Genomic DNA, 14242 nt, shown 5'->3' with positions numbered 1-14242 from the left:
TTATCTTCTGCTGTTTGTGGGATCTTGCTGTGCGCAAATTAGCCACCGCGTTTCCTACATTACAACAGTGACTCCACTTCAAAAAGTACCTCATTGACTGTGAAGCGCTTTGAGACGTGCGGAAGTTGTGAAAGGCGCTATCGAAATGCAAGTCTTTCTTTAATGTGAGAGGTGACGTGTGGGGAGTGCAGCGAGCTCGGGAGGAACAGGTGACTCTGGACCTCTGGTTCCCAAAGCTCTCCCTCACTGGGGGTTTTCCTCGCCTCGTGTCTGGGTCTGTTGTAGATTCATTGATCGAGATTGATCGCTGTGATTGGTCAACAACTCCATTATCGTTGGATTGTGTGACTCCCAGGATGGGAGAAGGCAAATGGGATGGAACTGGGTCTATTTTCATCGGGCAATCCCTATTTTCTTTTGATCTCCTGTGGAGTTGCTTGTGGTGAGTGAGTCAATACACTGCCTTGTGACTGAAGCATTGTAACACACAATGCATTATTAACGCCGCCACTGGTGGGAGGGTGTAATTACAGCGTGACCAGTTTACATAGACAGATTCCAGTATAAATGTTGATAATTGGAATTTATAATGGTAGACTGCACTGACTTAAGATTTTTAATATATTTTTAGTAAGAAATAATTATGCCCCCACCACAATAATTGGCTCCAATTGAACCTAAAGAAGGAACATTCTGCGGGGGAAAAGCTTCAAATTCCCCCCTCACCCCTCCGCTGTGAGTTCGAGGGTTTAACCCCTCAGTCACTCTCTGTCCTATAATAAGGTTAAAGGCATGCTGGCTGGTCTCTATTGAGGACGGGTCTTGTTACACAGTTGACAGCCAATGGAAGCCCATCTCTAAAACAAATAAGCCAGAAGGAAAAGATATCAAATTTGAAGTTATTTTTAAGGTCAGGCAAGAGTTAGAAGATAGATTCCCTGGGGGGAAAAAATCTCCAAAAGAGAAACAGGAAAACAGCAGCAAGGAAATGGGAAAAAAGAGAGAAATGGAAAAAGGGTGAGCAGATTCTTTAAACTTTTAAGACTAATTTAGATGATTTAAATTAAGTTTTGTATTTTAGGTTTTAATCTAGTTTCGGGTTAATATTAGGAACATGGGAACATGAGGAGGCCATTCAGCCCCTTGAGCCTGTTCGCATTCAATGAGATCATGGCTGATCTGTGACCTAACTCCATTGGCCCCGATCCCTGAATACCTCTGGTTCACAGAAAGCTATCACCCTCCGATTTAAAATTAACAATTGATCCAGCATCAATTGCCATTTGTGGAAGAGAGTTCCAAACTTCTGCCGTCCTTTGTGTGTCGAAGTGTTTCCCAACTTCACTCCTGAAAGGTCTGGCTCTAATTTTTAGACTCTGCCCCCAAGTCCAAGAATCCCCAACCAGCAGAAATCACTTCTCTCTATCTACCCTATCTGTTCCCCTTAGTATCTTAAAAACTTCGATCAGATCACCCCTTAACCCTCTGAATTCCAGGGAATACAACCCTAGTTTGTGTAATCGCTCCTCGTAATTTAACCCTTGGAGTCTGGGCATCATTCTGGTAAACCTACGCTGCACTCTCTCCAAGGCCAATATATTCTTACAGTAACAATTCAATCCCTGGTGTTTGAGTAGATTTATTACTGTAATATTAGTGTTTGTTTCAGTGTCATAGAAACATAGAAACATAGAAGATAGGAGCAGGAGTCGGCCATTCGGTCCCTCGAGCCTGCTCCGCCATTCAATGAGATCATGGCTGATCATCCAAACTCAGTACCCTGTCCCTGCCTTCTCCCTATATCACTTGATCCCTTTTGCCTCAAGAAATATATCCAACTCATTCTTGAATATATTTAATGAACTGGCCTCCACCGCCCTCTGTGGCAGAGAATTCCACAGGTTCACCACTCTCTGGGTGAAGAAATTCCTCCTCATTTCAGTCCTAAATGGCTTACCCCTTATCCTTTGACTATGACCCTTGGTTCTGGACTCACCGGCCATCAGAAACATCCTTCCTGCATCTAGTCTGTCCAGGCCTGACAGAATTTTATAGGTTTCGATGAGATCCCCTCTCAATCTTCTACACTCCAGTGAGTATAAGCCCAACCGTGCATGAGCTTAAAGCAAACAAAACTGGAGTATCAATGAACCTGCGGATTAATAAACATTTTATCATTCGACATAGTTATTTCATTTTTATATCAAAAAATCTTTTTTGACAAATATGATTTTTAATGTGGTGGGAGGAAAGGGCGAAGTGAGGTGGACAAGGAGTGACCAGCGCACAGAGCAACACCAAACACCACCATCTCCTGGCAAGGCGCCGGTACTACACCAACCAAAGAAATTCCCCTCTGGATTAAAGAGTATTAAACCTCCCCAACCCCGAAACCTTATCAGGAAATATAAATAGAATTAACAGAAACAGGCTATTTGACCCAACGGGTCCGTGCCGGTGTTTCTGCTCCACACCAGCCTCCTCTCACCCCTCCTCTTCTCACCCTATCAGCATATCCTTCTATTCCTTTCTCCCTCATGTGTTTATCTAGTTTCCCCTTAAAAGTATTGATGCTCTTCGCCTCAACCACTCCCTGTGGCAGCGAGTCCCACATTCTCACCACTCTCTGGGTAAAGAAGTTTCTCCTGAATTCCCTATTGGATTTATTAGTGATTATCTTATATTTTGGCCCCTAGTTCTGGACTCACTCACAAGTGGAAACATCCTCTCTATGTCTACCCTATCGAACCCTGTCATAAGCTTAAAGACCTCTATCAGGTCACCCCTCAGCCTTCTCTTTTCTAGAGAAAAGAGGCCCAGCCTGTTCAAACTTTCCTGATAGTTATAACCTCTCAGTTCTGGTATCATCCTTGTAAATCATTTTTGCACCTTCTCCAGTGTCTCGATATCCTTTTTATAGTATGGAGGTCAGAATTGAGCGCAGTGCTCCGAGTGCAGTCTAACCGAAGTTCGATATCGGATTTATCTATTGCTCCTTGGAATGGGAACTTTGGGTCAGTTTGCTGGTTGTTGAAGCCTTCAATTAGAATTTGGATTATTCATTGAGGAGCTTTTTTTGAACACAGTCTGGGGATGTGGGCATTTATTTTCCCATCCCTCATTGCCCTGGCAGTTTGCTACAATGGAATGGCTTGCCAGATCACTTCAGAGGGCAGTGAAGAACCAACCACCTTAGTGTGGGACTGGAGTCACATGTAGGCCAGACTGAGCGAGGTGTTTAAAATGATTAAAGGATTCGATCGGGTCGAGAGAGAGAGACTATTTCCTCTGGTGGGTGGAGTCCAGAACAAGGGGGCAGAACCTTAAAATTAGAGCCAGGCCGTTCAGGGGTGATGTCAGGAAGCACTTCTTCACACAAAGGGAGGTGGAAATCTGGAACTCTCCCCCAAAAAGCGGTTGAGGCTGGGGGGTCAATTGAAAATTTCAAACTGAGATTGATAGATTTTTGTTGGGCGAGGGTATTAAGGGATACAGAACCAAGGCGGGTAGATGGAGTTAAGATACAGATTGGCCATGAATGGTGGAACAGGCTGGAGGGGCTGAATGGCCTCCTCCTGTTGCTAAGCAGAGGCTAGCAACACGTGCAGTTACTGCCTATTCCTACACCTCATGACTTTGGTTTATTCTTGACACGAACGGGCAGCTCCGATTCGAAAGCTTCTGGGTATCACTGTTGTGACAGATTACGTCACTGGGACTATTCTGACTGGCAAACGCTAAACACCAGGCAGAAGTGGACAGCAGGGCAGGCACTCGCCTCGCAACACTGCCATTCGGAGAGTCTTCCTAACCCTAACTCCCAGCATCGAGTGAGAGCGTCACAGGCAGAGAAGGCCAGGGTTAGACCTCGGGACTCCCAACAGCCCATCGACCAAAGTCCTTCCATCACCTTTGCTCAGGTGCGATCCTCATAACAGAACGTTTCATCATTTCGCAAAGTTTGGAAAGAAAACGCTTGCTCATTTTGTAAAACGATTAAAAGGAAACTTGCACGTTTGGCCTCTCGCAAAAAATTTTGCCAGATTGAGTTGCACGTTTGCGCTCTGTTGAGTTCTCTGGTGCCCGTCGATTAATTATAGAGCGGTCAGGCTCACAGCTGTTGCCTCTGTGCCAGGCCTGAGAGTTCTAGACAGAGTCTGACGCTCACAGATTTATTAGAGGAAAGTTAAACGTGTAGTCATCAAACAGAGAGATGTAACTATTAGAAGGCCAGAACTACACGGGGCTATGGTACAGGATGGCCAGCACTACACAGGGCTATGGTACACGATGGCCAGAACTACACGGGGCTATGGTAGAGGATGGCCAGAACTACACGGGGCTATGGTACAGGATGGCCAGAACTACACGGGGCTACGGTAGAGGATGGCCAGAACTACACGGGGCTATGGTAGAGGATGGCCAGAACTACACAGGGCTATGGTAGAGGATGGCCAGAACTACACAGGGCTATGGTAGAGGATGGCCAGAACTACACGGGGCTATGGTAGAGGATGGCCAGAACTACACGGGGCTATGGTACAGGATGGCCAGAACTACACAGGGCTATGGTAGAGGATGGCAGCCGGTAACTGATTCGGGGCTGCCTTGTTGACCTTCTCCGGATGCTGACTGTCTCAGCAAGTTTCTGGAGAGATCACAAAACAGAGCCCTGAGCGTCAAACGGATTCTTTCAATACAACCTTTCCCGCTAGCCCTCCGGACACTGGCCATGTTGTTTGGTTGATATTCTTATTGTGATGATGTGATTTCCTTCCGTCTCCTCATGTTGCTTCATTCTGCATTCTGCTGGTGTTCTCTTGTATTTTACTCTGCCAGGATAGATATGATTGTGGGTCCCCCCACCCCTTCAACCCCCCGGCATAAGAAGCTAAAAGGCGTCCTCACCACTTCAAAGATTCAATCCAATACTCTCCTAGGTTAGGATTCATCAACAGAATGCTTATTTCTTTTCACTCCAATGTTATGATTTAAACAGCCAACCCCCTTCGCCAGGGGATTTACGGTATAGATTTAAAAAAACAAAAAATGTAAAAAATCTATTCAAGATTTGCTTCAAGTTAAGTTTAAGATTCACTCAGCACCGGCTCGGTGTTGCAGTCCAGTGATCTCGGGTGAGAGGGTAGGTAATCCGTGAGTGGATCGCTGAAGGGGTTTAGCTGAAAGTGCTTGAGCTGCACTGTGGAAAACAGAAAAAGCTTTTTGATTTCTTTTAACTGATTGGGAATGTTTGTGATCCTGATGGCAGGAAGTGAGCCAGAACCAAAATCTTTTGCACTTTGCATTTGAAGTTGCTGATTGTCATTTGCATGCAAGCATGAAACACAGTGAAGCATGGATAGACTATGAGGCTATGGCACTGCGAGCTGTGACAGGATCTCTTACACCCAAAGAGACCCAAATGATGTTGGCATGCTGATGCTCGGGTTGGGCAAATGGTGCACAACCAAATTCAACATTGCTCAAAGACCCAACAATGGCTTTGGAAAAAGAAAGCAACAAATACGTTCACTGGGCAGAGAGTACCAATGATTGGACTGCCTAGCCAATCACCGGATCTCCACTAACGCTGTCCTGCATGGACCTGTACGTGGAGAGTGGTTCCTGGGATTGGAAATGTTTAATCAGCTTGCTGAGGTGGTTCAGTGGACTAGTTTATTTCTGGTGAATTTTAAAATTCTTCTCGTTTTCAAATCCCTCCACGGCCTCGCCCCTCCCTATCTCTGTAACCTCATCCAGCCCTACAACCCTCCGAGATCTCTGCGCTCCTCCAATTCTGTCCTCTTGCGAATCCCCCACTTCCTTCACTCCACCATTGGCGGCCGTGCCTTCAGCCGCCTGGGCCCCAAGCTCTGAAATTCCCTCCCTGAACCTCTCCGCCTCTCTCTCCTCCTTTAAGACGCTGCTTAAAATCTACCTCTTTGACCAAGCTTTTGGTCACCTGTCCTAATATCTCCTTCTTTGGCTCGGTGTCAAATTTTGTCTGATAATCACTCCTGTGAAGTGCCTTGGGATGCTTTACTATGTTAAAGGTGCTATATAAATACAAGTTGTTGTATTTTTTAAATGGTGAGAGATTGGGAAATGTTGGTGTTCAGAGGGTGTCCTTGAAGCGTTTCCTCTGCCCACCTGGGGCTCTCTTGCCATGTCGGAGCTCTGAGTGGAGCGCTTGTTTAGGGAGTCTCGTTTCGGGTATGCGGACGATGTGGCCCGGCCATTGGAGCTGACCGAGCGTGGTCAAAGCTTCGATGCTGGGGATGTTGGCTTGAGCGAGGACACTGACGTTGGTGCGCCTATCCAGCCAATGGATTTGCAGGATCTTGCGGAGGCAGCGTTGGTGGTACCTCTCCAGTGCTTTGAGGTGCCTGCTGAACATGGTCCATGTCTCTGAGGCATACAGCAGGGCAGGTATCACTGCTGCCGTAGACCATGAGCTTAGTGCCAGGTTTGAGGTTCTGGTCTTCAAACACTCTCTTCCTCAGGCGACCGAAGGCTGCACTGGCACACTGAAGGCGGTGTTGGACTTCGTCATCAATGTCTGCCCTTGTTGACAGTGGGCTCCCGAGGTATGGAAAGTGGTCCACGTTGTCCAAGGCCTTGTCGTGGATTTTGATAATCGGGGGGCAGCACTGTGTGGCGGGGGCAGGTTGGTAGAGGACCTTTGTCTTACAGATGTTTAGTGTAAGGCCCATGCTCTCGTACGCTTCGGTGAAGGTGTAAGATTTAGGCCTAAATCTTACAAAGGTGTTGACGATGGTTTGGAGTTCGACCTCCGAGTGAGCGCAGACGCAAGCGTCGTCTGCATACTGTAATTCGACAACAGTATTGTGTACAGTTTTGGTCTCCTTACCTAAGGAAGGATGTACTTGCCATAGAGGGAGTGTAACGAAGGTTCACCAGACTGGTTCCTGGGATGGGGGATTGTCCTATGAGGAGAGATTGAGTAGACTAGGCCTATATTCTCTAGAGTTTAGAAGAATGAGAGGTGATCTCATTGAAACATGCAAAATTCTTACAGGGCTTGACAGGGTAGATGCAGGGAGGATGTTTCCCCTGGCTGGGGAGTCTAGAACCAGGGGTCACAATCTCAGAATAAGGGGTCAGCCATTTAGGACTGAGATGAGGAGAAATTTCTTCACTCAGAGGGTGGTGAACCTGTGGAATTCTCTACCCAGAGGGCTGTGGAGGCTCAGTCGTTGAGTATATTCAAGACAGAGATCGATAAATTTTTGGATATTAAGGGAATCAAGGAATATGGGGATAGTGCGGGAAAGTGGAGATGAGGTCGAAGATCAGCCACAATCTCATTGAATGGCGGAGCAGGCTCGAGGGGCCGAATGGCCGACTCCTGCTCCTATTTCTTATGTTCTTATGCTTTCTTTCCTGTTCCAGCGCTGGTGACCAGTAGGAGGTACCATTTCACAGTAATAAAACATCCCAAGGTGCTTCACAGGAGCGATTATCAGACAAAATTTGACACCGAGCCACATATTAGGACAGGTGACCAAAAGCTTGGTCAAAGAGGTCGGTTTTAAGGAGTGTCTTAAAGGAGGAGAGAGAGGCGGAGAGGTTTAGGGAGGGAATTCCAGAGCTTAGGACCCAGGCGGCTGAAGGCACGGCCACCAATGGTGGAGCGATGGAAATTGAGGATGCGCAAGAGACCGGAATTGCAGGAGCGCAGAGATCTCGGGGGGTTGTGGGGCTGGAGGAGGTTCCAGAGATAGGGAGCGGGCGAGGCCGTGGAGGGATATTTTTCTTCTCTCCAACTCGGGCCCAATGAGGCAACCCAACTGTTGATCCAGTTAAGATCACCGAACTCAGCACAGACAACGGAGCCGACTGGGGAGCTTCCTAATCTTACTGGACAGCCATGGTCCTCACCCCCCTCCCACCCCAATCCATTGAGCCATTAGGGGAGCCCAGTGCCCAGTAATTGAATGAATCATTTTTGCCTTCACTCCCATTTGTCTCTGGCCTAGGACTGCCATTGCCGCGCTTCACGCGCCTTCCTTTAGTGAAGGGAGTACGGGTCAGAGAAAGGGTTTCAGATTGCTCGCTCCAACTCTCCGAGCCTCACTCCCTTCGAGTGAGTGTCCCCGTTGGGAAACGCGAGATTGAGGAATTTACCCAGCATTCCCAACAGCAGGCGTTGTGCCCACAACTGTGAGTGCTGCTTTGTCACTGAGAGGAAGCACTCCCGGCAGGGGCAGGCCCATCCCATCCCATCCCATCCCATCCCACCCCATCCCCGAGCCGGAGTCTTTCTCTGCAGCACCTTAGGAGGGAGCAGTAAGTCACACACCACTGTTGTCCCTGGGGACACTGGGTCCAAATCAAGCTCGAACCATGAGATGACGGCTTCTCTCCTGCCGGCTGTGAGGTTCGGCTCCTGCACGAAGTGAGTTGATCTACAGATCTGAAGCCAGTTCCTTCTTGGGCCTCAATTCACTCCAAGCCACAAAGGCGGCTGGTGCGGGAAATGGAAACTATCAGTCGGGTCACGCTTCTGAGATTGGCGTTGAGGCGCATTGCTGGGCAAGAGTAGAGAAAGATCTAACCTGCCCTGGCAGTGCCTGATGATGCCACTGGGTTCCCGAATTGGAAAGCGTTGCCTGACAGCCGTGGCTCAGTGGGCAGCACTCTCGCTTCTGAATCAGAAGGTTGTGGGTTCAAGTCCCATTCCTGAGACTTGGGCACAATATCCACGCTGACACTCCAGTGCAGTACTGAGGGAGCGCCGCACTGTCGGAGGGGCAGTACTGAGGGAGCGCCGCACTGTCGGAGGGGCAATACTGAGGGAGCGCCGCACTGTCGGAGGGGCAATACTGAGGGAGTGCCGCACTGTCGGAGGGGCAGTACTGAGGGAGCGCCGCACTGTCGGAGGGGCAGTACTGAGGGAGCGCCGCACTGTCGGAGGGGCAATACTGAGGGAGCGCCGCACTGTCGGAGGGTCAGTACTGAGGGAGCGCCGCACTGTCGGAGGGGCAGTACTGAGGGAGCGCCGCACTGTCGGAGGGGCAGTACTGAGGGAGCGCCCCACTGTCGGAGGGTCAGTACTGAGGGAGCGCCGCACTGTCGGAGGGGCAGTACTGAGGGAACGCCCCACTGTTGGAGGGGCAGTACTGAGGGAGCGCCCCACTGTCGGAGGGGCAGTACTGAGGGAGCGCTGCACTGTCGGAGGGTCAGTACTGAGGGAGCGCCGCACTGTCGGAGGTGCCGTCTTTTGGATGAGACGTCAAACCGAGGCTCCGTCTGCTCTCTCAGGTGAACGTGAAAGATCCCATGGCACTATTTCGAAAAAGAGCAGGGGCGTTCTCCCCGGTGTCCTGGGGCCAATATTTATCCCTCAACCAACATCACTAAAACAGATTATCTGGTCGTTATCACATTGCTGTTTGTGGGAGCTTGCTGTGCGCAAATTATCTGCCGCGTTTCCTACATTACAACAGTGACTACACTTCTAAAACGTACTTTATTGGCTGTAAAGTGCTTTGGGACATCCTAAGGTGAAAGAGGCTGTAGAAATGCAGGTCTCTCTTTTTTGCTTTTTAAAGAAACTGAACATTCACCAACAGACCGTTGCAACACCCAGTACTGATTATTTGACCAATGCCCAAGCTGTTCTCCATTAACTCCTCCAATTAGGAACTGTGGCTGTTGTATATACAGATTAATATTACCAAGCATCCAAACACCGCCATCCCTGATTGGACGTGTAATGATTATTCTGCATAGAAAGCCTTGGCTGGATGCAGGTCCAGTCAATTCAAAGCATGGCTGCTGGATTTCCAGTGGCTGTCTCTGGGTGTGGATCTCTGGATCTATGAGCAGGGCCATTCCCCGCTCCCCGAGATCATCCATTGTGGATACCCGTTTTGAATCCGTTACGCCGATGTATAGATGCCGAGGTAGGTTATAACGGCCAGTGGGTCATTGAGTGCCAGCCTTTGCCCACTATCCTTTGGCAGACACGATTCCCCTTGTCATGGGCTGCTGTTGCTTATCAATGTCTCCATTCCCAACCTTTCATCGCTTTGTACCTGTGTGCATGTCGCTGACAGTCTGCGCAACTGCATATGAAGCATCTCTCAGTAACGTCTGTCTAATATCTGTGAGTTATATTTTAGGGTTTTGCTCCACCCCCTCCCACCCCCCCTTCACAAAAAAGAAAGAAAAATACCCACCCAACCCCTCCCGGAAAAGAATCCTTTTGTTTGCCTTGAGATAGATCTGTCCTGTCAAAAAGCTCTGATAATCTTTAACCGGTTACCTTGCATTTTCTGACTTGCTGACACAAACCTCTTTGCTGACTATTGGGCTAGACCTTGTGTATCAAGGGCAGATTTACCTTCTAATCTATTACCTGAGGTGTCTGTGTGCCTCCCATGGTAGAGTCGACCAAATCGTTGGCCGAGGCCCCCAGTTGCAAGAGAAGGATCGCTCCAAGATCCCGGCGGAGTCGGAGGTTTCCGAAGATCCAAGCATGATGGGGCGGCTCGGGAAAATGGAAAGACAGGTAAAGATTGTCACCTGCATGTTAAAAACTCCCCAGATAATGAGGAGATATGCCACCAACAAGTTAAAGACTTGGGGCCTGAAATTCTGTTCTGTAAAGGGCCAGAATCTGGTCATATAGAATGACATCGAATTTACAGAACAGAAATAGGCCATTCGGCCCAACAGGTCTATGCCGGTTGGCCTATGTTACGTTGGAATTCCGATGGATTCTGGGAGGGCCATGGGTAGATTATCTAGGTAGAATAGGCGATATATTTCTAAGTCAGGATGGTATGTGACTTGGAGGGGAACTTGGAGGTGGTGGTGTTCCCATGTCCTTCTAGGCAGTAGAGGACACGGGTTTGGGAGGTGCTGTCAATTGAGCCAAGTGAATCTGATCAGATTTCTTGCTCTGTACGGTCACCTCACTGAGGAAGAAAGCAGCTTAACAATTCGAACCAAGCCTCACCTCATCCAGTGTTAACTTGATCCATCTTTGGAGAAGTCATGGAGATGTGGTGCAGGTGACAATTGTTAGATTGTTAGACCCGCGGGTCCTGTTATAAAAGTAGATATAGGGCAGTGGGAGCCAATTCCCATAAAATTAAGATGCTCACACTGCTTGCGGGAGAGACTGAAGCCAAGGCGTTATAGCCGGCAGATTCAGGTCTGTAACATCAAGCTTGGGTTGTAGACATGAGGTGGGAGGAAAGACTGAGGGAGGCTGGGAGTTTCATAGATCTGTGGGAAAGAAGGAATCAGAGTAGGAGAAGGTGTGATGAGTCTTTCAGCAGAGCGAAGATGCAGAGAGTGGGGAGGAAGAACTTGTAGAGTGGTGTGTTTTGGAGTTTCGGAGGAACAGAGAGTTCGGTCACAGGAACACTGGCCCTAATAGCGGCAACAAAATGGAGAACATCAAGATGGGTTGATTCAGAGGGAGAGAAGCTGGAGATGAGCGAAGGGACGGCTATCAGATGATGAGGAAGGCAGATTGCTCACTTATCATTTCTGTTACTGGTTTTACACCCAATAATTGATCTGTAAATGTCAAGGAATTGGTCAAAGGGAACTTCACTGGAGTAAGGTGGAACTTCACTGTCTGGGTGGCTGGACTCTAGGGGAATCAAGAGATAGGGAGAATGGGCAGGAAAGTGGAGTTGAGGTAGAAGATCAGCCATGATCTTATTGAATGGCCAAATGTAAGAAGTTACACAACACCAGGTTATAGTCCAACAGCTTTATTTGAAATCACAAGCTTTCGGAGCGCTGCTGACGAAGGAGCTGTGCTCCGAAAGCTTGTGATTTCAAATAAAGCTGCTGGACTATAACCTGGTGTTGTGTAACTTCTTACATTTGTCCACCCCAGTCCAACACCGGCATCTCCACACCATTATTGAATGGCAGAGCTGTATGGCCAATATCTGCTCCTAATTCTTATGTTCTTATGGTTAATGGGCGGTGTTAACAGGTTCTCTGTGTCCTCCAGGTGCACTCCATGGAGAAGAAGCTGGATTTCCTGGTGAACATCTACATGCAACGGATGGGCATCCCACAGTCGGAGACTGAGGCCTACTTCATTTCCAAAGAGCCGGATCCTGCTCCACCGTACCACAGTCCAGTGGACAACCGGGAGCTCTGTGAGAAGAACACAAACGGCAACAAAATGATGCGGTCGTGCAGCCTAACCACGCACAAGTCATTCTCCAGACTCGGAGGGGCAGCATTGGCGCCCAATGGCTGCCCACCATCAACCTCGTCTCACCAACACTCGGTCAACGGGCTAAGTCGTCAGAGCCACGGCTCTCTGACCTTCATGACCTCTCCGGTAGGTGACGGCACGAGCTTTGTCAGAATCCCGCCTCCGCCCTCTGTCTCAAACGACAAGCTATCGGGTCACAGTGGCTGTGGGCAGGGAGGGACGGAATATGGCCGACACGAGGACCACTGCTGCAAGCACCAGGAGGCCGCGCTGAAAGAGAGGGAGAGTGACACCTCCATCTCCATTCCCTCCGTCGATCACGAGGAACTCGAGCGCTCATACAGCGGTTTCAGCATCTCGCAATCGAAGGAGAACCTCGAGACTGCCAACAATGCTCCCTACGGTGGGGTTACGCCCTGGTCGAAGGTCAGACTGTACATCGCAGAAGGGGAGTCTGACACTGACTCAGAAGCATGCACCCCGTGCGGCCCCCCGCCACGATCAGCTATGAGTGAGGGGGCGCACTGCGACTTTACATGGTCTTCATCCAAATAGACAGGCCACCGTTCATCTTGGGGAAGAAAAGTGACACTGAGAAAGGGGTCGTGTTTCCAGTCACTGGTTCGATGAGAACCACACTTGATCTTTTCCACAAACGCAGCAACAGTGGCGAGGAAACACTTTGGCGACCAGAGACGTATATTGTACGTGGGCCACCTTCTGGCCTGCCAGCTGTGGAACGCTGGTCCGTTTGGGTTCTTGGTGGACTCCTTGCGGGGCCAAGGTGGTTGCTGCTGAGAGTTGCCTGGATCCTGTCCCATCAGCCATTCACACTGCATCGCACCTGGATTCCACCACCCAAGAAGAATTGGCTTGTGCCCCAGCAAGCACCCGGGCTCGGTCCCATTTGGGCCGCCGTGTAGTCGGGCTTTTGTGACCAATGAATGTATGTTTGGCGCCTTCTCAATGTCACGCGCAGGTGGACAAAGGGGGATAAAAAACCTCCTGGAAATGGAGTGAACTTCTGGGAAGGTGGAGCATTACAGTGGGCTGCAGAGGGAGAAGGCCATGCAGTTAGTGTCAGATTGCTCTCAAATTAGGAAGAGGAATTGGGGAAGGAGAACCGGGTGAGGGAGGCAATAGCACTTGATATAGCGTCATTGTAGGGCAAAATTGAGAAAGGTCGTATTAAAAATAGGGTAAACATGTTTTGTTTAGTATTACTGCATTCCTGGGTATTTTTGACCTAAAACATGTTTATACTTAATAATGCATTACCATAAAATGTTTTAGTTGTCAGGGGCAGGGATTAAAACGTTGGCGTACAGTCCGCCCGCTGGGTGAATGCTTTCCCTGGCAGTGACACCGAGCATATTTCCTTCACGTAATGACTCTACCTATAACGTGTTTTCTATTTGATCTCAGAGAGCTTTGGGGGGGGGGGGGCGGTCAGGATCTAACAATAAACTGATATATCAGGGTACGCGAGGACGAGAAAGTCTGGAACAAGAAAAGGCCGTTCGGCCCATCAAGTCCACTCTGCCCACAGTCTGTGTACATGGATTTTATTCCATGGTTTCCCCGCCCCACCCACCAACCTGTTGATCCACAACTTTGAGGAACACTAGATTCTGCCCCCACCCAGAAAATCAAACTGTCCTGTTAATATCTCTTAGCCCCCAATCCCCCTTCTCAACAGATTTGGTCTCTGTATTAAAGATTTAATTTCACTCTGATCCAAATTTCCTCTCAGTCTTTTATCCAGTGACTGGTTTTCTCAGTTGGGTAGGATGTGGTTCTAAGGTTATGGGTTCAGTTCCTACACAGGCTGTGCATCATCGCAATATTCCCCATAGAATTAACTTAAACTAGCACACTTTTAAATTGTACAGTACTTATCAATATACTACTCTGAAAACCCTGGGGCAGTACTGAAGGAGCTTCCGCTGCACTGTCGGAGGGTCAGTACTGAGGGAGTGCTGCACTGTCGGAGGGTCAGTATTGAGGGAGCGCTGCACTGTCGGA

At 48.9% G+C, this 14242-nt stretch overlaps 1 protein-coding gene across 1 annotated transcript in view; it reads left to right on the top strand.

Moving 5' to 3' along the window:
* Positions 1-13953, top strand: part of kcnq2b (potassium voltage-gated channel, KQT-like subfamily, member 2b) — a 188481-nt gene extending 174528 nt beyond the window's left edge. Inside the window, exons 15-16 of the mRNA XM_086005894.1 lie at positions 10414-10537; positions 12005-13953. Of these exons, the coding sequence (XP_085862020.1) occupies positions 10414-10537; positions 12005-12772 (892 nt within the window). The 3' untranslated portion in view covers positions 12773-13953. The remainder of the gene's footprint in view (positions 1-10413; positions 10538-12004) is intronic.
* The last annotated feature ends 289 nt before the right edge of the window (positions 13954-14242 follow it).

The sequence above is a fragment of the Somniosus microcephalus genome, chromosome 13 (assembly GCF_052327205.1).
Source record: "Somniosus microcephalus isolate GS21.2 chromosome 13, FLI_Smic_1.0, whole genome shotgun sequence".
Lineage (NCBI taxonomy): Eukaryota > Metazoa > Chordata > Chondrichthyes > Squaliformes > Somniosidae > Somniosus > Somniosus microcephalus.
The sequence above is the reverse complement of the archived record's forward strand: the minus strand, read 5'-3'. Positions and strand labels throughout refer to the sequence as shown.